The 26,846-nt window shown below is 37.0% G+C and overlaps 1 protein-coding gene across 3 annotated transcripts in view; it reads right to left on the bottom strand.

Annotated features, from left to right (window-relative positions):
• Positions 1–26,846, bottom strand: part of mrtfba (myocardin related transcription factor Ba) — a 27,491-nt gene continuing 645 nt past the window's right edge. The window contains exons 2-16 of one of the 3 annotated variants that reach the window (XM_079850484.1): positions 18,734–18,947; positions 12,759–12,824; positions 11,521–11,576; positions 11,177–11,252; positions 10,256–10,417; positions 9,993–10,162; positions 9,731–9,868; positions 9,122–9,372; positions 8,471–8,639; positions 6,950–7,732; positions 6,738–6,857; positions 5,092–5,259; positions 4,892–5,011; positions 2,866–2,926; positions 1–1,790 (exon numbers count right to left, since the gene is read on the bottom strand). In XM_079850484.1, coding sequence (XP_079706610.1) covers positions 1,297–1,790; positions 2,866–2,926; positions 4,892–5,011; positions 5,092–5,259; positions 6,738–6,857; positions 6,950–7,732; positions 8,471–8,639; positions 9,122–9,372; positions 9,731–9,868; positions 9,993–10,162; positions 10,256–10,417; positions 11,177–11,252; positions 11,521–11,576; positions 12,759–12,824; positions 18,734–18,869 — 2,970 coding nt within the window. In that variant the 5' untranslated portion in view covers positions 18,870–18,947 and the 3' untranslated portion in view covers positions 1–1,296. Of the gene's footprint in view, positions 1,791–2,865; positions 2,927–3,610; positions 3,822–3,863; positions 5,012–5,091; positions 5,260–6,737; positions 6,858–6,949; positions 7,733–8,470; positions 8,640–9,121; positions 9,373–9,730; positions 9,869–9,992; positions 10,163–10,255; positions 10,418–11,176; positions 11,253–11,520; positions 11,577–12,758; positions 12,825–18,733; positions 18,948–26,846 lie in introns of those variants that run through there. The other 2 variants (XM_079850485.1, XR_013819106.1) reach the window with 2 other exon arrangements.

Raw genomic sequence — 26,846 nt, forward strand, 5'->3', positions numbered from 1 at the left:
TTGTTTTTTTGGCTGAAATTGAAATTGAAAGTCTTCAAGATAAGTTTTCATGTGTCTAGGACTGAAGAAATTAATCTTACTGCGATTCTCAATCCATATCAAGCCAAAAGCTCTTTGCAAACTCATCCAAGATTGGCCATTTATGCTTAAGGAAAATCTGCAATTCCAGCTACATAAATCATGAATCGATTTATCTGGTCTGCAGTCAATCATCCTTCAAACAATGTGATTGTCTTTAAAATGAAATCCCAAAAAGATATATATATATTAAATAGATATTCTCCATCAAACTACACGACCGTTCAAACATTTAGGGTCATAGTCTACAAGGCTACATTTATTTGATCAAAAATACAGTAAAAAAATGTTTTTCCATGTCAATATATTTTATAGGTCTATCAATATGTAATTTATTATATTTAGCTGAATTTTCAGCAGTGATCACTCCAGTCTTCAGTGTCACATACTTCAGATATTATTCTAATATGGTGACTTGATGCATAATAACTTATTAACTTATTATCATCAATGTTGAAAACAGTTATCCTGCTTAATATTTTTGTGGAAATTGTGATATATAAATATATTTTTTTCAGGATTCTTTTATGAATAGAAAGTTCAAAAGAGCAGCATTTTTTTAAAATAGAAATTACTTGCAATATTATAAATGTCTTTGTCACTTTTGATCAATTTAATGCATCCTTGCTGAATTTTTTATTTTTATTTTTTTGAACGGTAGTGTATATCTGCCACCAAATCTTGCAGTCGGCGCTGAAAAAGGGGCATTGTTAATAATAATGGCATTATTGATCAAGGTCATTTTCAATTTTGTGCAAACAAAGCAAAGTCTACTGTAATTCCACTATGTCTGGAATCCACAGCCTTTCCTTCCTTATAACTAGCCATATTTATAGACTGACCGCAACCAATCTGATGTCAATGGCACATGACTAAAAATCTAAACAAATTAGCAATACAGCAGAATTCAATCTGCCTGAAAGCAGCTCCCTCTCAGTATGGCACAGCAAAGAGAGCACATTCAGGACCTAGCCAGCATTACCCACAAGGCTCTTGTGTCTATTCTGATCAAACAAGAGCGTTAATGTGAACGAGAACAGATGGTGAACATAGAACCAGCATAAGTGAAGTGTACAGCTGAGCTGCAGTCTAGTCACATGAAGCTGCCAGATGTGAACCACTGCCACAAAGATGATCCCTACTTCCCCTACTGCACGCCCCAAAGACAAACGGCTTGTTGTGCGAGTGAAAGCATAATCGTGTCTGAAGCGATTCCTCTCAGTCCCAGTGGAGCTGCAGATCATGAGTGTCCAGGAATTCAGAGGTGATGCCCAGTGGGTTGAGTCCACCTATGGACCCGGGCATAGTGATGTCCAGCCACTCCATGTTGTCCAGGCAGGTGTCTTGGAGACTAAAGGACAGGGCGGAGGAGGAAGGCGGAGGCGGGTCGGTGAAACCCAGCTCGCAAGTGTCCATTGGGGAGTTTGGCTGCTCCAGCATCTGGTTTTGCAGCTCGTCTAACAGGCCCAAAGTCCTCTGCTCCGGCTCTGTGTCCCCAACCAGCGTGCCCTCCAGCAAAGCCTCCAACTGGTTGTCGGAGTCCAGGGAGGCGAGGCTGGGCAGGGGTTCCACCATGAGCGCCGGAGGGGGTGCCATCTGCACCTGGGCGGGTGGTCGGGACAGGGCGGTGTTGATAGGCAGGGTGGTGATGTTGGCCGTGACGGGCATCATCTTAGGCACAGATGGGTCCTGTTGACTAAAGGGAGTAATCTCTGCAGAAAACAAAATGGGGTGGAACAAGAATGTTGACATTTTAATATATATATATATATATATATATATATATATATAGATAGATTTTTTTTACAAATATGTTTAATAGATAATCTCCATCAAACCATTCAAAAGTTTAAGTACAGTAAGATTTCAAAACGTTTTGGTAACACTTTACAATAAGGTTCATTATTTAACATTATTTAATGTATTAACTAACAAGACCTAACAATGCGCAATACATTTGTAACAGTATTTTTTTGTAAATGTTTGTTAATAAAAATACAGCTCTTCATTGTTTGTTCATGTTAGTTCACAGTGCATTAATGTTAACAAATACAACCTTTGATTTTAATAACGTATTAGTATATGTTGAAATTAATATTAACTAAGATGAATAAATTCTGAAGAAGACCTTATTGAACCTTATTGTAAAGTGTTACCAACGTTTTTGAAAGGAGTCAAAAAGGAGTTTATTTGACCAAAAATACAAGAAAACGGTAGTTCTTTAAAATACCTATAGTTTAAAATATCTGTTTTCTATTTTAATATAGTTTTTTTGGCAGTGATGGCAAAGCTGAATTTTTCAGCAGCCATTACTTCAGTCTTCAGTGACACATGATCCTTTAAAAATTTTGGTGCTCAAGATTAATTATCAATGTTGAAAACAGTTGTGCTGAATAATATTTTTGTGGAAACTGTGATCCATTTTTTGCAGGATTCTTTGATGAATGGAAAGTTCAAAAGAACAGCATTTTTTGGAATAAAAATCTTACAAATATCTTTAATGAGACTTTTAATGCATCCTTTAATGTCACCTTTGATGCATCCTTTTGATTGAAAATGAAAAATATTATTCAAACTTTTTAATGGTAGTCTATTTGGCCCTGAATCTTGGAGACTTCAGGCTGTTACGGCGCTGAAAAGGGGGCTTCTGGGAAATGTAGCTGCCCGGACTGCCAAGATGAGTCTGACCTTCCCATTCTTCATACTCACGATTATCAATCTGAATCTGGATTTATAGTGAGAGTTGTGGAGAAATGGAAGTAGTCTGCAAAAATATGACAAACTCACCTCCACTTTCTATTAAAATGTCAAAGAGATCATCCATCTGTTGACTTGTCGCTGTGGGAATCTGTGGACCGACAAAAAAAATAAAATGACTTTCCAATTCAAGGACAGCACGGAAGAAAGAGCGAACAAATGATTAACTAAATTACAGCAGTAAACAATGGACAAGTACAGTAGTGTCTCTGGTTAAATGCAAACAAAGAGTCTTAAAGGGACAGTTCTCATTAAATAAAAAGTATTACCCTTACCAGCATTAACAGAATTCTTTACAGAAACCATAACGTCATACAATAATATGATAGTACACAAGAAAAAACTAAATATGAAAATAAAACAGAACTAAAAGAATATTAAAATAAAATACACTGAATATATCAGATCCTTATACTTTGAAATATTTTCATACATATTGGTTCATTTATCTCTTTATCTTAAGTATCTTTTCCTCTGTCATTTATTCCTATCCTCCTATATAATATAAATGGTTAAACAAGACCTTAACTCATCCTCGTTTCATTCTGACCACGTATTATTTCCTTTCTTCCAAGTAACAGAAAATGAGAGAAATGAGAGCTTAGGTAGACTATACTACTATACTACATACTGCACTTTTCCATTTCCTGGTCCCTGGAGCGTGAGAGTGTGATTAGAACTGCTAAATTCAAACCTGCTTTCACACTTTGACTGGTGTTGAGCCAGAGAGAGACTCACCTAGCGCTTGGCATATGTCACTGTTCAATATTTTCAACCACATAATGTTAATTTTAGGTTTTAGACATTTGAATACATACAAGTACTAGCAAAAAAGAAAAGAAAAGAAAGTATACTTTGTAAAATACACATTGATGTCTATGGAAGCAGAAATTCTACAGCAAATAATTGTGGGAAAAAACCTTGCAAACGTTATTTGATGTTGTGTTTTGTCAGAACATTATTGTGAAAGCCAATTAATTTCATGTCTTTTGGGAGGAGTGGGTGAATTTACCTGTTGTAAATCCGACAGACTCTTGATTCTACAGTACGTTGAAGTGTAAATTAACATGATGGTGCTGATCAACTAAAATGATCATTATAAATGTGTTTAAAAGAAAAAAATACATTTATTTACAAATATTTGAGAATCGTAATATCAGATATTTCATAATCTAGTCAACAAGTGTGTGAATATTTTGAATAAAAATTTTAAAAAGTCATACAAAGCTATTGTAGCTGCGATGTGTCAAAACTTTAGTCGTGTCTTAAAGACAGGACAAAACTGATATTTTAAAACAGATCTGTGCATTAGTATGAATGCAGACTGTTTATGATGTCATCAATAAAAATTAAACGCCAATATTGCTGGGAAAATCCTTCATTGCCCTCATCTGGAAAACTTTCAGATACTTAAAACAATATTTGATATTGAAAGAACTTTTTGTTTATTGCTTGTAATGTGTTTCTTTGTTACCCTTTATAACTTCATATTTGCTTTGAAATAATTATTGACATTCAATTGTTTTGATCTATTATTAATTTGTAGTTATTTTAAAAAGTACTTGTAATTATATAAGTAATGCAATAAAATTCATAAAGTCGGTAAAATTAAACGATTGTTTCAGAATCGGATCTTGATTCTGAATCAGATTGTGAGGTGCATAAAGATTACCAGCCTTAAAAGTAATGTGACAATTATCATTTTAAAATACTCATGCAGGGGGTTCAGCTAGAATATTTTAAATTTCCGAATGAAAGGGTTAAAAATGGTCAAGCAACCTCCATTAGAACCCCTTGAGACGGACTGACCCTTTTGCGCATGAGTCACATGGACTACTGTGCTTTTTACTATGTTTTGGAGCTTGAAAGTGTCACCATCCCCAAACCATGAATGAAAAACAGAGGATCAGACATTCGCTTAAGAATTTGAGAAAATAATACAGGATTGGAACAACAAGAGTTAATCATTGGCTGAGGTATAAGATTGCTTGCTGAAACAACCAAGTAATCAACACAGTATGTGAACAAGAATGCTAAGATGTGTAGAAAACATCACCTCTGAGACAGCGTGATTCTGTAGGCTGCGGGTCTGTTTGACGGCCTCCTCATAGCGGGGCGGCTCTCTGTTCTTGGGCGTCTGGTTGAAAACTGGGGACTGCTGGATGTAGGTCTGGGACTAAAAAAAAGTGAATGAACATTTAAGGCAGAGCAGAACAGCAACAGACTAAACATCTCAATAAGAGAAGGATGTGCTACCTTGCTTAGTGGCCCATTGATAAGGGCTGATGGGATGGGGGATGTATGAGGCGAGATCCTGTTCTCTGGGGAGCTGCTGAGGAAGCACTGAGGTATCTCCAGGCCTGCTGGGTTCTCACTGGTACCGTGCTGGAAACCTGACCTTTCGGTGGGGCTCACAGGCAGAGTCTGTGTGAGAAGAGTAAACCAATAGGCCATGAGCATTCAGAAACACCCACTAGCATCATAGAGAGCATATGCCTGGTTTATGTTATAATCTTCTGTCCGCCCTTAATAAGAGGCTGCTCGGTACAAGAACAAGCCACCTCAGGTCACGCTGGCATGTGTCCGTACTGCACAGCTGTCAATAAAAAATGTTATCAGCTCATCACAACCAATGAGCTCTAGTTACTCTGGTCATCCAGGAATCAGGCCAGGTTCGTTCACTATGCCAAAGGAATGGGCATCTAGCTGGGAAACCTTAGCACGGTGCACTGTTGCCAGGACAGGCCAATTACAGTAGAGTGAAAGCCTAGAAAGAAACGAGAGCAGTGACTCCCATCCATCTCGCTGATGAATGACTCTGCTGGACAGACAAAAACTTGATGATCCCAGAGCTCACAGATAATGTTCACTTGTTCTGATTGCTCCTGCTGGCACTGATCCTGTTCTCACTCAGGTTCCACAGTCATTCAATACTCTGTTAAAAAACAAACTCTGTAGTGTGGATAAAAGTTGTGATATATTAGCCAGGATGATTAATTGGCTGTCATTTGGTAATTCTGAGATCAACATCACTGACAACAGTGTCTGCAACTTTTTTTTCCGGCAAGTGGTTGGACATTTTGTAGATATATCAGCTCAGTTATACTGAGTAAATAGAGCAGGTTCAACTACATCAAATTATGTTCATATGACGCTACGAATTAACAATATATAATATAATGGTAACCCTTTACAATAAGGTTTTTAACTAACATGAACAAACAATGAGCAATACATTTGTTACATTATTTATTAATCTTTACTAATGTTAGTTAGCTAATAAAAATACAGTTGATCATTGTTTGTTCATGTTAGTTCACAGTGCATTAACTAACATTAACAAATACAACCGAAATTAATATTAACTAAGATTAATAAATGCTGTAGAAGTCTAACTAAGTCTACTTAACTAAGGATGAACCTTATTGTAAAGTGTTACCAATATAGTATAGTATAATATAATATAATATAATATAATATAATATAATATAATATAATATAATATAATATAATATAATATAATATAATATAAAAAAGTAAAGTTAATAAAATAAAATAAAATATAAAAATTACACATACACTAAAGTTGAAATGTTTGGGGTCTGTAAGATTTTTAATATTTTGAAAGTCTCTTATGCTCACCAAGGCTGCATGCAGTAAAACAGGAATATAATTTGTGAAATAATTACAATAACTGCTTATTATTTTAAAATGTAATTTATTCTTCTAATGGAAAAGTTGTGATGCTTAATATTTTTTGTGGAAACTGTGATACACTTTCAATTTACAGATTATATAATAGAATAAATAAATAATATTAGATAATAATAATAATAATTATCTTATATTTGTTACATAAAATATTCTGAAGGAACATTTTTACATTCAATCATGAGACTGACCTGAACTAAGTGGTTGTGACTGAGCATCTGTTGTGATGTAGGACTCTCTGCTTTGGCGGGCTGTTGCTGGGGGGTCTGAATTAGACCTGTGCCTGATGGAGAAACAGCCTGCAAGACTGGCTACAAAAAAATACATGGAAATTATATTTAGTATCGACATAAGTTTATAAAGTATATAACATATGGAAAGCAGTCTGTATGTATTGTGTTACCTGTAGTTTGACATTAGTGTTGGGCAGCTGGATGGTAGTGGTATTATTCGCCAGGGGCATTGGAAGAAGGATCTGAGTGCCCCCATGCGGAGTGGTTAGCAGAGTCTGGGGCTGCCCTATGACCTGTGGCACCCCTTGGTGGCTGATAATGAACTGACGGAGAGGGGTAGCTGTCACCTGGCTGGGGTGGGCTTCCTCGAGCTTCACCAGAGTTGGTGTAGTGTGTGAACCCCGTGTACAGTTGGAAAGGACAGTGTTTTCTGTTTTGACAGATGCCAACATGGTGGTTGGACTGGAAACATTTTTTGCAGGTGGAATGACTTGTCCACTCCTTTTCTCCACCTCTAGCTGCATCTTCAGTTTCTCCACCAGCTTCTGCTCCTGCTCCAGTTTACGCAGCAGTTCCTTGATCTGTCGCTCCTTTTCGTGTAGTCTCCGGTCCTGCTCTTCAGGAACAGGAGCTGCCTTTACTAAACTGTGGTTTTGGGCCTCTGCCTGTCCCTGCATGGATGTGTCTTCTCTGCGATGAAGCTCTAAAGAAACAGGAGACACAGGCGGAGTGGAGCTCATATTTTCAAGGGGCTGCTGGATGGGGGAGAGGCTTGTAGTGGTGCTGGACACCTCCATAGGTGTGCTGCAGGGCTGTGTGTTAGGTCTTTTGCAGTTGTTGGGTGAAGTAGTGACAGGGTGTTCTTGGAAAGGCTTAAGTCGTTCAATAAGGTCAGTCTTCGTTCCCGACACTGGAAGACCGCGTAACTTTAATTCCAGTTTCAGCTCTGCCACCTACCAAAATACACCCATTATTAGTGCAGTTATTAGCTCTAAAAATATTAGCTCAGTACAGAAAATAAAGTAATTTTTGGATTACCAAATATATCACCATATAAACTATTCAAAATAATCTGAATTCCACCACAATTAATGAATAAGATGCATATTTACACAAAGACATAAACCAACTGAATAAAATTTTGCATAATGGAAAAGTCATATTAGCTTTTTAATTTTTATTTAATCTTATTATTAAATATTTATTGTACTTTTAGTTACTATACATTCTATTTCAAATAAATGCTGTTCTGTTAAACATTGCATTCATCAAAATCCTGATAAAACTAAATCACAGTTTCCACAAATATAATTAAAAAAAGCACAACTGTTTTCAACATTGATAATAATAAATGTTTCTTGAGGATCAAATCATAGAAGACTGGAGTAATAGATGATGAAAATGCAAAAAAAATAAAAAAAGCCATTACTCCAGTATTCAGTGTCACATGATCCTTCAGAAATCATTCTAAAAAGAAATGGAATTTTTAAATATATTAAAATAGAAAACAGTTATTTTAAATAGTAATATTTCGTATTATTCCTGTTGTGCTGCATTTTTTATTAAATAAATCCAGCCTTGATGAGCATAAGAGACTTCTTTTCAAAAAGTACCAACCTCAAACTTTTTTAACAGTAGTGTTTCTATTATTGATGATATTTGTTTTGTGTAGAATTAGAATCTCTCGGTACCTTCATCTCCTCCAGGTTGGCTGGTAGTGTGCCAGCCTTGCGGTTGGAAAGGGTGCTATTGGGCCGCACAGGTGTTGCTGTGGGCAGAGACAACACGATTGAGGCAGGAAGGCTGCTGGTGCTGTTAATAGTGACTGTTGCACTGCTGTTTTGGCCCTCTATCACAGGCCTGGCGAGGAGGGAAGCAGATGGGAAAAGAGGGGAGGAACAACACTTAACATCACAGCAGAAACTATTTGTTTCTTTGACCTTAGCTCTCAAAAAAATAAACACCACTGAACAAAGCAGCAGCAGAAAACAATGACAGTTAAAATAAATCTTGCACAAGAGATGGAAAAGGAAGCAGAGGAATAACCTCATCGACTTCCTACCATTAATGTAAATCACTAAACAGGATTTGTTATTGGAAAACAGGTAATGGTCCTGAGTGCCACCAGCAACAAAAATGTTTTTAGACATTTTCCACCTAAAACCATTCTTGGGCAGTCATTATACTACTGGTTAACAAAACACATCCTGGCTAGCTTCAAAAGCAAAATATGACCTTTGCCAAATGGTTCAGATTCACCAATTGGCAAAGCAGTACATAGCGAACACAACAGAGCCTGATACACAGATTACAGACACACAGAACTGGATTTCTTTGCTTACTTGAGAGGTGCAGGAAGGATGGTCTGGTAGTTGTAGTGCTGCTGTTGCTGTTGGCTCAGGATCTGTAGCTGCAAAAATAGCTGCTGTTGTTGTAGTAATCGAGCATATGAAGAGTCCATCGGGGCTTGGTCGGGTTCTTGTTTCTGGTCTGGGGGAATGTACTGATGATATTTCAACTTTTTCACACGTGGCTTGGCCTCCTTGCTCTTCTTGCTACGGCTCTTGTCCCCAGGTAGCTTAGGCTGACTCTGCTGTAGATTGAACAGAGATTTCCCATTATGTATTACATCTAAATCAGTGGTTCTCAACCATGTGGCCAGGGTCCACTAGGGACCCTCAACAAACTGCCAAATGGGGCCTCAAGATGACTTAAAATTCTTTTAAAACAAGGCCAAACAAGCATTAAAATAAGCTAAAAAAAACAACATTTTTATTACTAGGTTATTTTTATATGTGTGTGTGTGTGTGTGTGTGCGGGGGCGGGATGGTCAAATATTGTTGTGGGCAATGGGGGCCCTTGAAGTCAAAAAAGGTTGAGAGCCACTGGGGGGGGTTTAATACATTTTTGTTGTTTTTCCCTTACTATAAAAGCCACAGTTCTTTACTGACCTTGACTAGGGTGGGCCCAGACTTCACATGGGCCACGGTGACTAGCTGTGGCACGGGTGCTGGAGGGCTAAATGATTGCTCATTGCTGGAAAAAGGCTTGAAGAAATTTGTCGAAGTGGTGGCGACTGCAGGAAAGTGCTGTGAAAAAAAACAAATAATGAATCTCAGTGTACTGCAAAACTTGAATCACCAAATTCTGTATTTTTGCATCATGAGCTCCCAGTGTTCGATCCCTGAAGTCAAAAGAAGGAGAGAGAACTACCTGTAAAAAGTTATTGGGCACTGGTGAAGACCCCTCTATGGTGCGGACCTCCCCGGGTGAGGCTGCAGAACCCTGGGACTCCTGACTTCCTGGCTGCTCGGGTGAAAACGCATCTCCACTGTCCTCATCTACTTGTTCCTCTAGAGTTCTGGGGTACTGCATCTGACCATCTACCCGATGAACACAAAGGAAAATGTAGCATAATTCATAAACATGCAATTTTACCCCTAATTTAATTCCTTAATCATAGTGCGCATTTTCACCAATGATGGCCTCCTTGAGGCTGGAGTCCACAGGTAGGATGTTCTTCTCCACCAGCTCCATGGGACCGGGGCGTTGAGAGATCTTTTCATTTAAGTCATCAGCCAATCGAGCTCTCTTCAGTTTCAGCTGGGTGGCCTGCAGAGAAGGCTCCGCCACAGTCTCTGCCAAACCACCAAAAAACCAATGACAATCAGTGCAACAATCACTCAAACCCACACTTGTCCTCAAACACCACAACAATCACACAATGGTCAACTCAATCACAGCAGTAAACAAGACACGTACGGCACCTGGCCGACCCTTCTGAACATAAATTCTTCTTGCTTTCATGGAATTAGGCTGTTTTCTCATTGCTTTATGCTGAACAAACTTATCTGCATAGTTTAGGGAAATGAATATTTTCATAATGTACCAAGTTAGGCTCCCTGTATCAGTTTCAGCACTCTCACAACTACTGAATGTATGCCACTGCTGTTGAATCCACAAAATAATGGCAAGAAACATTTTGCAGTTCCTTTTAGTGAATCAAAAACATTCACTATTCAATATTCACAAACGCAGCCAGTGTAGCCACTGCTAACCAGATTCCTGAAACAAAACACAATTATAAACTGATTCTTTTAATGAATATTTCAAAAAGATGTGTTACTGTTCTTCAAATATATATATCAGCATTAGAGTAAACGTATTCATAACTTGTTGTAATGGACATATATAAATGAAATATACCCAAATGCATCAGAAATGACTAAAATCAAATCAAACTGAATCAATAGTTATGGATTCAGAATTGAATTAATTGTATTGATGCCTAGCTCTACTAGCAAGCTACCGCTTTGTTTAGAAAATAATAGATTCAACAAAAACATTCCCAGCATGCAGATTAGCAGCCATTACATGTCTCATGAATGGAGGATTACCTTGTAAAATGTGCATGCGGACCAACTCGGCCCTTTCTGGGCGGCTGCGTATTTTGTGCTTTAGGAAATTTTCAGTCTACAGAAAGAAAGGATACAGAGTTTCAGAAAACGAAACCCCTCAGTAATTCAGGGATCATAAAGTAACCATTATCATAATCTCCTCTGTGCTTTGCAAATAACAAACACATTTACAGAAGGCTTAAGCTACTAAATCAACTGAAAGGTTTCACATGTGTCCCATTACTGAGAGCTGGGGAACCCCTGAAGAGGTTTCATGGAGGATCAGAGACCCCAGATGGCTGAGGAAAGTGGAGGAGGACTGGGGCTCGGTGCCCTGCTCTTACCCTGGCTCTCTCAAGGCTACGGATCTGTTCGTGAAACGCCGCAGGGCTCTTCAGGGCTGTAAAGTCACACAGATACACACACAAGAAGAGAATCAGTCTCATGAGGACACAAGGCCATCACCCACACACTTCAAACAGACACGGCTCTTTCATCTCCCCCAGTCTTTCTAAATGTTGCAGCGCCTTGTCTCATATATTACTCAGAAAGGATGTGGAGGGCCCACACAGAGATTAGCACACAGACTACACTGTGCCGTTCAGGTCAGACAGCTACCTCTTAATCCCAGCAGAATCTGTGCCTGATATTACACTGAGTTATGAGACAGAATGCAGTGTAATCCCATCAATCAGCTCGGAGATGGCCAGAGAAAAAAATAAATTATGTTCAGCCTGAGTGTGAGAGATCTCACACACTGCTCAGTGACTTAGCTGAAAGGAAAAAGTGGTTATGAGCAATAACAGAATGAGCTGAGGTGAGCGTTTGCAAAAAAATACCATGTGCATTGGTCAGCCATGCCCGGCTGAGAACTACGATGATGAGCGAGAATAAACAACTGATTCAAAAGCAGATGTGGTGCAAAAAAAATACCCACAGCACCAACTGATTTCCTCTCTTAAACACAAAAGCAGGAAGGTTTGCTCACACAACTTAAAGCATGTTTCGTTTTGTGTAGGGACATTCAACTTAGGGAAACTGTCAAAGATAATAATAATCACAATACAACATATGTAATAACATGTAATGTGGGCACAAGGCCATGTTACCATTCAAAAGTTTGGGGTCTGTAAAATTTATAATTGAAAGTCGAAGATAAGAACTGGTGTGATGTCAATTCGAACAAATCAGGCCAAAACAAAGTTCGTTCAGTGTTCATTTCGGGAGATCGAAACAACTTGCCAAAGCGAACTTTCTGCGATAAAAAATGTATGCTTTGCCTATTAAAAGTGTCCTTTTCAGCTGATGTCATGAGTCCCTTTTACTTTCCACCCACTTAAAACCCACTTTTCACAATCCAATGAATTCATGATGGATACAATTAACTCCACCATACATTTTTTTCTGATTATAAAGGAAAAATGGGCAGCAAAATGGCATTTCAGGGTAAAAAATGTTCACATTTGAACATATTTAGTTAAACAAGTGATGTTTAATATTAGTTTTCATCAAAGGGTAAATAAATATGAATCATCTTCTCCCTTCTAGGCTGGTATACGCTGATGGCAGGGGCTGTACTCACGTGGCATGATGCCCTGATCAACGAGCTGCTCGCGGGTGCGTCTATGCTGTAGCCTCAGCTGGAGAACTGTTGGAGAGAAGCAGAAGCAGTGTTATGTTCTTGACCCAACCTCTAGAACAGGCTTGTCAACACTACACACAGAATGGGACTTTTCCACCTGATTAGCACAACTACACACCAACATAGACAACAAAGGGAAATCTAACCTTTTGCACAACTAAAATCACACACTTTTCCTTTCTAGCATTACATAAGAGCATCCATTAAAAAAACTAGACGTTCTTCCTGCTACCAAAACAAAAGGCTCTTGAGCGACCCTTTTTTGAAGGGTGCTGTTTGGAAGTCTTCCTGGGAAAATTCTCAAGACATTTTTCTTTGCCTTCTTGGCTGAGCTTCCCGGATTTACTTGGCTGATTATAAAAACAGCTCAAATTGGTCAGAAAGGCAACATGATAACGTCTGACATTAATCAAGAATCATGAGCACCATTAGCTGAGAATTTATAAATGTATGACGGCTGGTGCAACACAGCTGCGCGTCACACGTGCCAATAGCGTGATATAATTTTAGTCAAAGATTAAACAATGCTTTGTTGTTGTTAATGTACAGTTCTTGTAGCTCAACATGGCACTAGCAACATCATGCACATACATTATGCATACTGATAAAATATTTACTTTAAGTCTGCCAGTGTCAAATGCATAAATGTAAAATGAAAATGAAGGAACAGAGAGGTTAAGTCTGACTGAAAAATATTTTTTTTCACCCACTATGAGTCAGTTAACTGCTAACAAGGTCAGCTGAGGTCGAGCAAACGAAACTCTGGAGGGTGCTGAGGACACATAATTGGTTGTCTATAGTTTTCACTATGAATCTGCACTACAACTTTTTGCACCACTTGTGACACCAAATGGAACTGTATAAACAATGGGTCTCATTCATGAAACACGAGCAGAACGAATTTTTGTGTAAATCGTGTGTAAAGTGGTTCTGGCGTAAATTTTCGGATTCATTAAAATGTTCGTATTTCCCAAATGTTAGTTGGTACGAAAGAAATCTACACCTGCTCCCAGCCACGCGTAAATAGTGCGTTTAACATCCGAACGTTTTGCTCATTAATAAGGCTGCATTTTAATTCACCTTAATCGGGTACATATTTACACAGCATTTTGAAAAAATATTATATATAGTAATTACATACGGTTTTTCTTTCTTTTTACTTTTATTATGTGAGCCAGTAATAGCATCTGCAAACGGAACACAAGTCCGCAAGTCACAAGTGTTGCAGTCAAGCTTCATGTCGAACCATTTTCTTTTCACTTCTGGGACTGCTCGATTAACAGATGAAACTCCAATAACTGCATCTGTAATATGCTGCCAAGAATTTTTACCTAAAGCATTTAGGTATTACCTAAAAAATCTTTTTTTTAGGACCTGATACGCCACTATGTACGCTTGAAAATAAAATGTGGCGTTTTGAATGAACTTCTGATAATAAAAACTTCAATTTCTGCATCAGAGAAATTTCTCTTCTTCGTTCGCTTTTGAGAAGACATGTTGAAATCCTTCGTTTCGTGTCATAATATGATGCCCATATATAGTTGTCAGTCGGATTTAATGGGCGGGATTTATGGTAATTAAGAATGAGCGTGCACGCGCGTCCCATTTACGACTGATTGGAATTCATTAACCCACACACACATTTCACTATCACATCTGACGTTTACGAAGTATTTGTGAATCAGGAGAAGAATTTTCGGGAATGTCTCTTTACGTGCAAATCACTCACATATTTACTCGTATATTTACGAATGTTTCATGAATGAGACCCAATGACTGCATTAATAGTTATAAATACTTTGTATGACTGAGAAAGTATGTTGCACTAAAAAATTACACACTTCAGCTTTGAGAGGAAGAAAGAATGTACCATGAAGGAGATAATAATGGGGCCTTCTGCATTCCCGGTGCCCTGACTACACTTTGTCTACAAAAAAAATCATCTAGTCCCCTTGACTGCACAACATAACATTGCAGCTTTTTAGGTTGGGTTATTCCACATGATGAGCAAAACGTCTTGGTGTAAATCTTTGAAGGGATCTGAAAGAGGGTTGAGATCATAATTTCTTGAGTTTCAGATCCTTTCAAAGATTTTTTTAGTTCTGACAGTCAGAGTCTGTTCAAACATGGCAAACAAAGTGACTCAGTGGTTTGAAAACAGTGACAATATTATATATATGTCACTACCATTCAAAAGTTTGGGGTCAGTAAGATTTTGTTTTTTGTTTTCAAAAGAAATTAGTACTTTTACCAAACAGTTGATGGACCCCATTGACTTCCATAGTAGGAAAAAGGGTTACACTTTATTTCGATAGGCCACTTTAGACATTCTACTAACTATAAGTAACTTTGCAACTACATGTCAACTACCTGTCATTAGAGTATTAGTAAACTGTAGTAGACTGTCAGTAGGCTGTTAGGTTACGGTTAGGTGTGAGGGTTCGGGTGAGTAGAAGAAGTTGACTTGTAGTTGCCAAGTTACTTATAGTCAGTAGAATATCTGTTGGGGGAGCATCACAAAAAAGTGTTAGCAGATATTAAGGATACAGTCAACTAAAACTCTAATGAGAGTTAGTTGACATGTAATTGCAAAGTTACTTATAGTTAGTCGAATGCCTAAAGTGGATTATCGAAATAAAGAGTTACCGGGAAAAAAAAATATAAAAAAATCTCATCAACTGTTTGGTTACTGACATTCTTCAAAATATCTTCTTTTGTGTTCAGCAGAAGCAAGAAATTCATACAGGTTTGAAACAACTTGAGGCCGAGTAAATGATGACAATTTTTTTAAGTGAACTATTCCTTTAAGTTGATCAAAAAGGACTGTACAGACATTTATCATTTTTAAAAAGATTTCAATTTCAAATAAACACAGTTCTTTTGAACGTTATATTAATAAAAAAATCCTGAAAAACAAACATGTCATGGTTGCCACAAAAATATTACGCAGCAAACAAAGATAATAATAATAAATGTCTCTTGGAAACCAAATCATCATATCAGAATGATTTCTGAAGGATCATGTGACACTGAAGACAGGATATAGCTGATACATCTGCTGAAAATTCAGCTTTGCCGTCACAGGAATAAATAAAATTTTAAAATGTATAGCTTTTACTGTATTTTTGATCAAATAAATGCAGCCTAGGTTAGAATAAAAGAACAAAACAAAACAAAAAAACTTACCAACCCAGAATGTTGAAAGTAATATATTTTATAATAATAATAATCCTGATATTGATATCTTTAGTGTGGTTGTTTAATCAGTGTACTGCTCTTTACCTGTTAGACAGTTTGCATGGTAAAACCCTCTTTACATTCATTCCTTAATCCTTATTACAGAAACAGACATTCAGACAGATATATTGGTTGTCGCATCACATCTAAAACTGTGTTTTGAGCATTATATGTTTTTAAGATGGAGTGTCACGTGAAAAATGATTAATCTCGAGACTCCTGCATTCCATTCAGCAATTAAGAAATACATCTTATGTAAACAACCACTACGAAATCCATCCAATCAGACTCAGGTGAACGTGAAACCAGACAAATTATACAGGACTTCCTTAAGACCTGTTAGTCAACTTGTTGATTTCGAAAATAAGTAGCTTTATACATCCCTATCGTGCCAATCTATGCCAGGTCTAATGCTCAGATGAAGATGCCATTATCTAGACCAATCTCTTACTTTCCTGTTGTGCATCTGATGGGCACTCAACCTTGATTATCCGCAGAGAAATTACCATAGTTCTCTCATGAACAGCCAATCAATTCTAGCTTTATTTTTTTCTAACGCTATCATGCAAATTTCCATTAGACCTAAGCTTAATAAACAAAGCATCATGAAGCCAGTAAAAGCTATTCAAAATAAACTAAACCTATATGCCCTCAGCGACAGGATGACAACCACCTCTCAGAGTCGAGCGGCAAGCCGCAGAACCTGATATGATGTTTCCTCTGCAGGTGTTGTGAGCCTCCAGTCCTAAGCAGGCCATGCCGTCCGCCCGTCCCGCCGTACGCTCAGAGAATCTCAGCGTGGGCTCCTGACAGCACCAGAGTTGTGTGAAAAAAGCACAAGGACCTCGTTCTTCAGGACTCTCCATTCACCGTTAGTAGCTCCAGTGAAACTGGGGCTCCCTCAGAAAAGACAACATCTCTGCTCCACCAGCAACAAGGAGGGAGCACAAAGACCAAACTAGGTTTAACCCCTCCCTGCCACTAAAAGTTCATATCTAAACCACTCAAAAGTGCACCTCTCTTTTTAAAAAGTTTTATAGAAGAACAATTAACTCTCTCTGTAAGGTCAAATGGATCATGAATGCTTTATTTTTAAGATTTGAAAGCAGAAAAAAAAAACAGTAAGCATCTTGTTTGACAGACAACCAGAGGATGAGTAACTGACACGGGCCATGCTCTGCCAAACTGGTTTACATTTCCACTCACTGTGACGGTGTGACCTCAGCATAGCTAGAGACCTAGAGGAGCAGCCCTCACAGAGCTGCGAGCCACCGCATGCACACAGAGCTGTCCTGTGACCTTTCACATGTCAATCAAATGTCTGCACCCAAACTAAGAAACGTCAGGATTGTGGAGGCTGCTTCTGTGCACGGAGGACTGAGGGTGACAGAATGGAAAAATAACTTCTCTTTTTCAACAGGTACAGAAATATAACATTATCTAATCACCTGGAAATAGAGGCAAAACTAAACAGGATGTGGCGTGAATTGCCAAAATTAAATAGCGGAATTTATGCAGAATGTGATTACAACTGGGCAATGAATACCATTTCAGAACATGGGCAACTTCACCAAAAATGGGCAAAAAAAAAAAAAAAAAAAAACCTGACGATGAACATTTAGCCAAGAGGGACATCTAAATCTAAATATCTTTTTGTTGGCCGACAAAGAACTTAGTAAATTTTCAGAAGCCTGCCATTTCCCAGTTTTAGATGTGCCAAGAATAAAACAGGCTTTTCAGAGACTGATTTGTCTGAGCTGTAGGTAAACTAATATCTTCACCACCTGTTTTTTATTTTATATATAATATATAAGTGATTTTAAGCATCACAACACTATAATGAACAGTCTGAAAATGTTTATTTTGAGATTTGCGAAAGGATTACATTTAACAGTGTTATTAAAGGGGTAGTAATATGATGCTATTTCAAAAGTTCATTATTTTGATTACTGGGTGTAACAGAACAGGTTAACATGCTTTAATGTTCAAAAAACATATATTTTTTTCACAAATTATTCCAGCTCCTCTATTCCCAGACTGTCTGAAACGCTCTGATTTCCACAAAGCCCCTCCTTCAGAAAAACTCAAGAGTGATCTGATTGGCCAGCTGACCCAGCGTGTTGTGATTGGCCGAACACTTCAAGCTTGTGTCAAAAATGTAACGGCCCTTACCATAATCACAAGCTTTAGCTTCCAAACACACAGCGTCTCTGCGACATGACAACATCTGAATTCACCAAAACCTAAACTTCTTTCTTTGTTTATGACTTTGGACGGGCATTATGCTAACATTTCACATTGGGACATGGACGTTTGAGGAAGTAATGCCTGGACTTCGATCGAGGCGTTTTAGGCAGGTCTGGATCCGTGTTAGATAGAATAAATCGCTTTGTGTGAGACTATGAGCTTTGTAACTTCGTATGCATGCACAGATACATTAAACAAGAAAAGAAAACATTAAAAGGCATTATATGACGCCTTTAAATTATTAGCGTTTTTAAGATTTTAAACATTTATATAAGCGTTGATGACGGCAAGCATGCACAATGAAATATTCAATATCAGCCAATTTCTATTAAATATTGGCTAATAACCAAAATGGTAATGCTATATTGTGCATCCCTAATTCATTTAAAAGACTCAATCCAACTAGCCTATTTTTTCACAGCTATACTTACCATTTTTGCGCTCGTTGAGGGGGGGCAGCCTCTGGCCGGGGTGCAGGGTCAGTTCGCCCATCTCGTGGGTTACAGCCTCACTTTGTGGGCTGGGTGCCAACAAACCCCCAATCCCAGCATCCCCCTGGACTTCCATGCCTCCTCAGTGAGGAGTCAAGGGTCTCGCTGGGGACCAGCAGAAGATGGGGTCACAGGAAGCTCCTCACTTCAGTTTCTGCAAAAGACAAATTCAGTATATATTCAGGAGAAGAAAAAGGTTTAACGGCTTAAAGTTAAAAGTCCAAGGTTTGCAGGCTGTGTAATAGTAACACTTGAAAACATAATTGAAATGGAGCTTTTGGGAACGATGTAATAGGTCAAGGATGTGGTAAGGTCTGTAATATCACTTTAGCCATACGGAACAACCGAAAATACAGAGGATGTGTTGAATCTACGGCATATACAGCGGCTGCTGTTGAACATCTATCAAAGTGCTAACAAATAATAAAAATGAGCCTCTCCACAGACGGTGAATGAATGGACGTTGTGTTTGCTAGCCTATCATTACTTCAACTTTACATCATCCCAGTGGTTTAGACGTGAAGCCAATAAAAACATAAACACAGCGCTCACCATGGTGCTGTAAAATGCCAGAATACACTGAGACCACATCAGCATAAACCACAATCATTCATTCCCATGAAACATCCGACATTCAAAACTTCCAGTCACATGGGAAATTTATAGGCTAATTTTTCTGCTGCTAATTTAACAAATACAAATTTCAGTGGCAGATTAATTCAGCAACTGATCTCAAACATAAAATGCAGGAATATTTCCACACAAGGGATCAGTGATGGGTTTTGTTTAGCTAACAAACTCTATTTTGCCAATGAGGTTTTCTAGCTGCCATCTGTAATAAAATAGATTTAAATCCCCAACCTGTACTTTTTCTCTTCTTTTGGTTTTCTAAATTCAACCCCCATCAAACAAAATAATAATTAAATAAATAAAAATTGTAGATAATTGTCCCTTTCAGCTGCATATAAGATCTGATCAAGCTTTTCAAAGGGAAAAGCAGGTTTTTAAATAGGAATGCCAGCTGTTTTTACTGCGTTATCAATGACTCAGGCCATTTACACAAAAATGTATTGAGTAAAACATTGTGGGACATGCGGTCACTGAACTAATAAAGATCCAAAAGCATGTTTGTACATGGAGACGGATAGTACTGGAAGAAAACAGCATGGCCTGATATAACCTCTCTAAAGTAAAGAGAACGTTAGCATACTTATTAACCAGTCCTCCCATTTTTTTGATTCTGCAATCGCTGACTAAAACAACTCAACGGTCAATTTTTTCCATTCTTGCATAATTTGTCATTTAATTGTATAATAATCACAAAAGTGTCATAATAGGACTACCTAAAGTTAGAGTGAAACATAAGTGATAAGAAACATGCATGAATGAGAAACAGTGGGACATGTCAGCCTGCAGTCCCGAATTGAGTTATCAGTTGCGGCTTATGGTGTTTAAATGGTCAAATACACAAAGTATATTTTATGTCCTTTCTGTTCATCTAAAAGATAAAAAAAGAGAAATCACTCACTGCTATTAACCAAAGAACTTGTAAACTGAAATATTCAAATTCTGTAGTATTCTGTACCTGAATACCTATTTGAAAAGCACTGATCTTTGATTTTTATCTTAGTCTTATTGTTTGTAATTTGCTACTTTGTTCGTATTTTTATTAACAAAATACATTTTTGCATTAGCAAATCTTTCCATATGAGAAAACAGGATGTTATCCATGTGCATAAAAATAAAATACACAGCACTCTAAGTATACATAATGAGTAATGACCCAAACCAAGGATCTGAACATGACATACTACAAACAAACACTCGCACACAAAAGCGTGCGGATACAATACTACCAGGCCATGCCTCAGTGTATTCTTACATAACACACCAGCAAATGTCATCTACTCATCCTCTTTATTTCTGAATTTCTTACACTCTCAACACTGTAACATCTTTTGGTTGAAAGACAACACAATACACAAATTGATTATGTTTTGAAAGGCAGTGTGCCAACATTCAGCACACACTGCATGTGTAAATAAGTCTGCTATTAGTCCTTGGTTGTCACTGTTGCTAGGATACAGCAGCATCCCACATAAACTCACATAAACATACTCTCTCTCTCTCTCTCTCTCTCTCTCTCTCTCTCTCTCTCTCTCTCGGCAGTACACTGTTTAGTGATCAGTCAATCATATAGGACAGGGTCAAATATAAACTTAGGCCTACATTGAAAAGTTTTAGCGTGTATTTGAATATGTATGCATAAAAGATTAAATGGGTGGTTGATTATGATAATAAACAACATATTGTAACGTTACAACGCTCAAAGTTCAAAGCAAAGGGATATCTGTTTTAAAGAAATCACTTTTTAAGGACTACAACAAACGGCTGGTAGGGACTACACGACATTCCTCCAGGGTTAGTGACATCAGCCCCCTGAACAAGATTTATAGATTATCAAGACAAAATATGCTAATCAGTGACTAGAAGATAACTACACATAAGCTACATAAATTCATCAACTAACCATTCAGAAACGTCCTGTTGCATTCTACATGTTGTAACCTCTTCTTGAGTCTCTCCATCATTGTCTGAATCCGATTTGAACATAAAAGGCTAAAAGTTTTAGAAATTTTCAGTGCATGTCTGTGTGAGTGCAAGCTCTTGAAGCTCCACCCCCTGTGCCAGGAGCAGCAGCTCATTTGCATTTAAAGGAACAGACACAAAATGGTGCGTTCTGACGCACCCTTAAAAAAAAAAAAAACCTCAAAAATTTACAATTTTAACATGCTATATAAAAATATCTGTGGGGTATTTTGAGCTCAAACCTTGTGTAAAGTGCATTATACCACCCCTTTAAGCAAAAAACAATTGTAACACTTTTGACAAAGAAGGAAATGTTTCTATTTAACGTATTTTAACTCAATTTGTTCAATCAAACATATTTAGATCAAACATTACATTATTTTAGCAGATGAGTAAAGTATTGACAGACTAAATGGCTTCATTATTTAAAAACATTTTGTACAACATTTTTTATATATATCCATATTGTACATAGGGCTGGCTGGGTGTTAGAGCTAAAAATACCTAGCCTACATTTTCAAACTTTCCATCATATTCAGTCAAAACACAATATTTGCTGCATTTAAATGTATTCGCTCTCAAATTGCAATCTCAAAACTTTTCTCAGAGGAACGATCCTTTTGACCAAACAGCCATTGTTTTCTAACAGATTTAAAATGTTTAATATTGCATATCGATATTCACAATGATGCTTAACGAATATATTCTATAAATTCCCTAGCCCTAGATACACTCCTGATGACTTGGTAAAGAATATTATGTTTTTGTAACTTGTCACATAATTACAATTAATTAATCTCTAATCTCTTAACTTGATGTTCATTTGTGATGTCATACTAAATATTGTTTTATGTGTGTAGTTACTTATTTAAAAAAAAAAAATGTTATATATATATATACACACTGTATTTATGAGCAAATGATTTAATGTCACATGTGAATATTTGCATATGATTAACTCAGTTTGTGGCATTATCCACTGCCACAAGCAACGGTGACGCAACACAGAGCAACAAGCCGACCGTGAACTGTATAATCAGTATATTCTTCAGTCATAATAAAAATATTTTAGTTGTGGCACTGTACAAAAGCATGTCATCCACCATATACAACCCAGGCCATTAAACAAAGCTTAAAATTACTGTGGATCCACTGCGTCAAAGAAAAACATCCAAACAGTCCACATCTGGCTTACACCACATTACATGTGTGGTACAGTGATCTATGAGATACAAATTCATCTCTCCATTCTAAGGACAGTTACAATAACAATGTAAATCTTACATAAGAATAGAGCTAGGGGCTGTGCTACTTCTGTGGTCTGCTGTTTCTGGCAAGCTCATGGCTAAACCATTTCCCATTCAAGCCTCAAACCACACACACATCAAACTATACCACTGAATGGCAAACTATCTATCAAAATTGATTCAGTAAAGTTATCAAAGGTAATTATCATGACTAAGGGTGTAGTAGTTCACCCAAAAGACCAGGGCCGGTATTCATGAAAAATCTAAATGCAAAGAGTAGCTCCTAGTGACAAACTTCTAAGAACATTCTTAGAAATGTGGGCGTTTACTCTTGAAATTAAAGAAAAGATCCTAGTAAAGAAAAAAGTAATTCAGAAAGCATCTTAACCCTTAAAAGAGGTCTTAAGGTTCAAAATTAGGAGTACGGATGAGGACTTTTAAGAGGATTAAGAGTTTCTTTAGCAGCGGAGAAAATGGGTTAAACGTGAAGAGGAAGAAGAAATGTGTTGCGCACAATGCATGAGGGTGAGTTAATGAGATGCTAAATATAAGATTGTGCAGGGATCATGTTTGTGACCGATCTTAGAGACACCTAACATCTCCGCCACAGCGCAGAAATGCCATAGCGCCAGAAATAGAAGTAATCACTACATTAACATATTTGGCAACTGGAAAAATGCAACTATACAGCCGTGATGATTTGGTTGTCACAACCTTCTATAAGCAAAGTGATCACACAAACAGTACTTTCAGAACCTTATTGTGTCTCTGTTCATTTCCTATCAAAAACGTTAAGTACGACATTAACAACATTGAAAATAAAAACTAAAGAATATATATACATATAATGTGTGTGTGCGTGTGTGTGTGAGTACAATGAAACAGGAAAAATTACGCCTTTAATTTCAAAGTGAAGGCTTACTTAAAAGATATCTTTTTTTTTTCCCCTTCTTGGAAAACCAACTAATAACAGTCTTCAAAAGACTGTGTCATACGTAGCAACGGGGTCAGCCCCGCCTCCTCACTAAGATGAAAGTTGTCGTCTTTTCCTCGCTCAGAGTTGCTCTCTCAAATCGGTCCCGAATCGCTCTTAAGCTAAGACTCCTACGTAGAAGTTTTTAAGATAAATTAGGAGCTTTCTGAGAGGTTTCTTAGAAGTTTTAAGAATACGGGCTAAAACTAAAACATTTAGTTAATTTTCATTACCTCAGATTAAATTAAATATTAACTGAAATAAAAAATATATATAAAAAAAACGTACTTTATTTCAGCAAGTTGCTGAGGCAACATTTCTCAATTTTGTTTAGCTTAAAGGGATAGTTCACCCAAAAATGAAAAGGTGTATATGACATTCTTCTTTCAGACGAATACAATCGGAGTTATATTAAAAAAATGTCCTGGCTCTTCCAAGCTTTATAATGGCAGTGAATGGCCGTTTCTGTTTTGAAGTCCATCTAACCATCATAAAAGTGCTCCACATGGCTCCGGGGGTTTAATAAAGGCCTTCTGAAGCAAAGTGATGAGTTTGTGTAAGAAATAATAATATAAAGTTATTAATAATATAAAGTTTTAAATATGTATATTTTTACGACAAAACCGTACGGATTACCCTCAGAAGGCCTTCGTTTATCCCCCTGGAGCCGGATGGATTACTTTTGTGAAGGATGCATGCACATTTTGGGACTTGAAGGAGTGGACCCCATAACTTGACATTATAACCACTGAAAGATCTAAGACATTTTCTAAAATAACTGAAAATGTGTTTGTCTGAAAAAAGATTGACATATGCATCTCGAACGGCTTGAGGGTGAGTAAATCATGGGTTAAATATCATTTTTGGCCGAACTATCCCTTTAAGTGTACTGACCTGCTTTTTATGTAGGCTATATATCAAAAATTTTACAAATTCCGCGTTACAGTAGATTTTTATGACTGGATTCTGCATTTCCATCTGCATTTTCCGCCTCACGGAAATCATAGGGCCCTAAACATTGTCATATCCATTTTCATGCCAAACACTCAGAGATGTCATGCTATTTGGCACCTCACTGAGAATGACCAGACTTCACAATGACACCAGGACATTTCTTTCTTTTTTCTTTTTTTATAACAAGCATTTTAAGAAACTCAAGAGCAAGGCCAGGACATGTCAAAGAGTAGTTGCGTTTAGGGATAGCTCAATCAAAAATTTTAATTCCGTCATCATTTACTCACCCTCAAGTCGTTCCATACTTTTGCTCATATTCTGAAAACAAATGTATTCTACTAAACAAATTGAGTATTTTTGACACTCTCTCATCATTTTTGTCCACATAACCAAAATTTCAAGTATCAAGTACATAAAGACATTGCTCAACCATACTTGATAACGGAGAACAAACCTTTTTTTTTTTTGTGCGTCAAGCAAGCATGTTTGAGCTTCCATCTTTACCCTATTTGATGAGTTCTTCTTTGTATGTCGGTTGATCAATGTTTATGACAATAAAAGCATCAAATAAATCTGATTGTGTCTCTTCAGAAGACTTCAATTAAAAAAGACTGATTGGATTACTTTTACAATGTCTTTATGAAGATGGAAATTTTGTACTTTCAATGGATGGACAAAATGAAGAGAAAATATTCAAATTATCTTAATTTGCACTAATTTGCAAAGAACAAACGACTTATGGGTTGAAAACGACATGAGGGTGAGACTGATAGCCGCTATTCAAAAATATAAACCAAAAAAACCTGCCATCAAAAAGCTGGCATTGCTAAATCTCAACGTTTCATTTCAGGGATTACATTTAAGCTTAAAGTGGATTATATTTTACATGACTACCAGTGTAACAAAGTCAGGAACACTGTTCAACACAACACTGTTAAAAACAACAATGAAATATATCATAGCCTGATGATTTCTGATTTTCAATTGAACCAACATACTGATCAAACATCAACTGGCCACAAAGTGACTTTAATAACTAAACAAGTTCTTGTTTCATATCTGTTGCAATAAGCTTTGTTCTAGTAAGGAAATTACAAAACTCTTGGTGTTCCTTAAGGAAGGTGTGCCCTGGAGCACTAGTTCCTCATTCAACCTATTAGCACATTAGCTTCTCCTTCAGTGTCTCAAGTGGCTTTAATGTCGAGGATCTAAATCTGATTCTGCTGAGAAAGCATACTATGAGCCATGACTAAATACTCTGGAAAATATCAAACTCTAATTAAAAAGCAAACCCAGATGCTTGATCCTTTTCATGTGTCGTGCTGGAAACATGAGCAATGACTTCCATGTGTTCATCAAAGGAAAGTAACAAGGTGGGCTAGCCTGGAACAGGATAAATGTTTAGTTTACTTCAGCCCAGCGCTTGTGCTCAACTTCCTCAAATGGCAAACTTTAAGATTACTTATTTACAAATGGTCCATTAATCTACCTGTAGGGAATCAATAAACCGTTTATAAAAAGTTTTGTCAATCAATCCTAGCTGTTTGTAGATATGTATAAATCTACTATTTACATTGAGTTGCCACAGCGGACATCCCAAAGTCAAGTGAGGTCAAAAGACATGGTGTAAACCTTTACCAAGGGTTCCATTACGGTACTACTGGCTGGGGTCTGCCAATTATTATATCACAAACTATTGAAAAAAATGTAAATACAAATGTATGTATAAATAATATATATATATATATATATATATATATATATATATATATATATATATATACATATATATATATATATATATATATATATATATATATAAAATACACAGAAGTACAAAAAACAAAAGAACACACTGGAATACAAAATAATTAAAACCATTGGGAAAAAGCTAACCTAAAAAAAGTTATTTTTAGGTTGGATTTAAAAATGCTTATATTTTGTGCATCTTTAATATATCTTTATACTATTAATTCATATTTTATATATATAATATTTTTAGTTTAATTTATAAGGATTAACACCACATAAGTATTAACAACATTTACATATCATAGAAACATTTTTAGCTGGTCACTGGTGAAATATTGTTTTGGTTGCCGACAATTCATTTCAAATCAAAAACACAAGAGCATACAGTCCATCAGTAACACAGAATTTGATTTCAGACATTCATCACTTGCGATGACATGAAGTGGAGAATGTTAGGAGTCTAGTGTCCACACAGAGCTTCCAGTATGAAGTTACACCTGCTGTGTATGACTCACGAGTTGTCTGAAGACTGCAGATC

Source organism: Squalius cephalus, assembly GCF_949319135.1.
Source record: "Squalius cephalus genome assembly, chromosome: 19".
Taxonomy (NCBI): Eukaryota; Metazoa; Chordata; class Actinopteri; order Cypriniformes; family Leuciscidae; genus Squalius; species Squalius cephalus.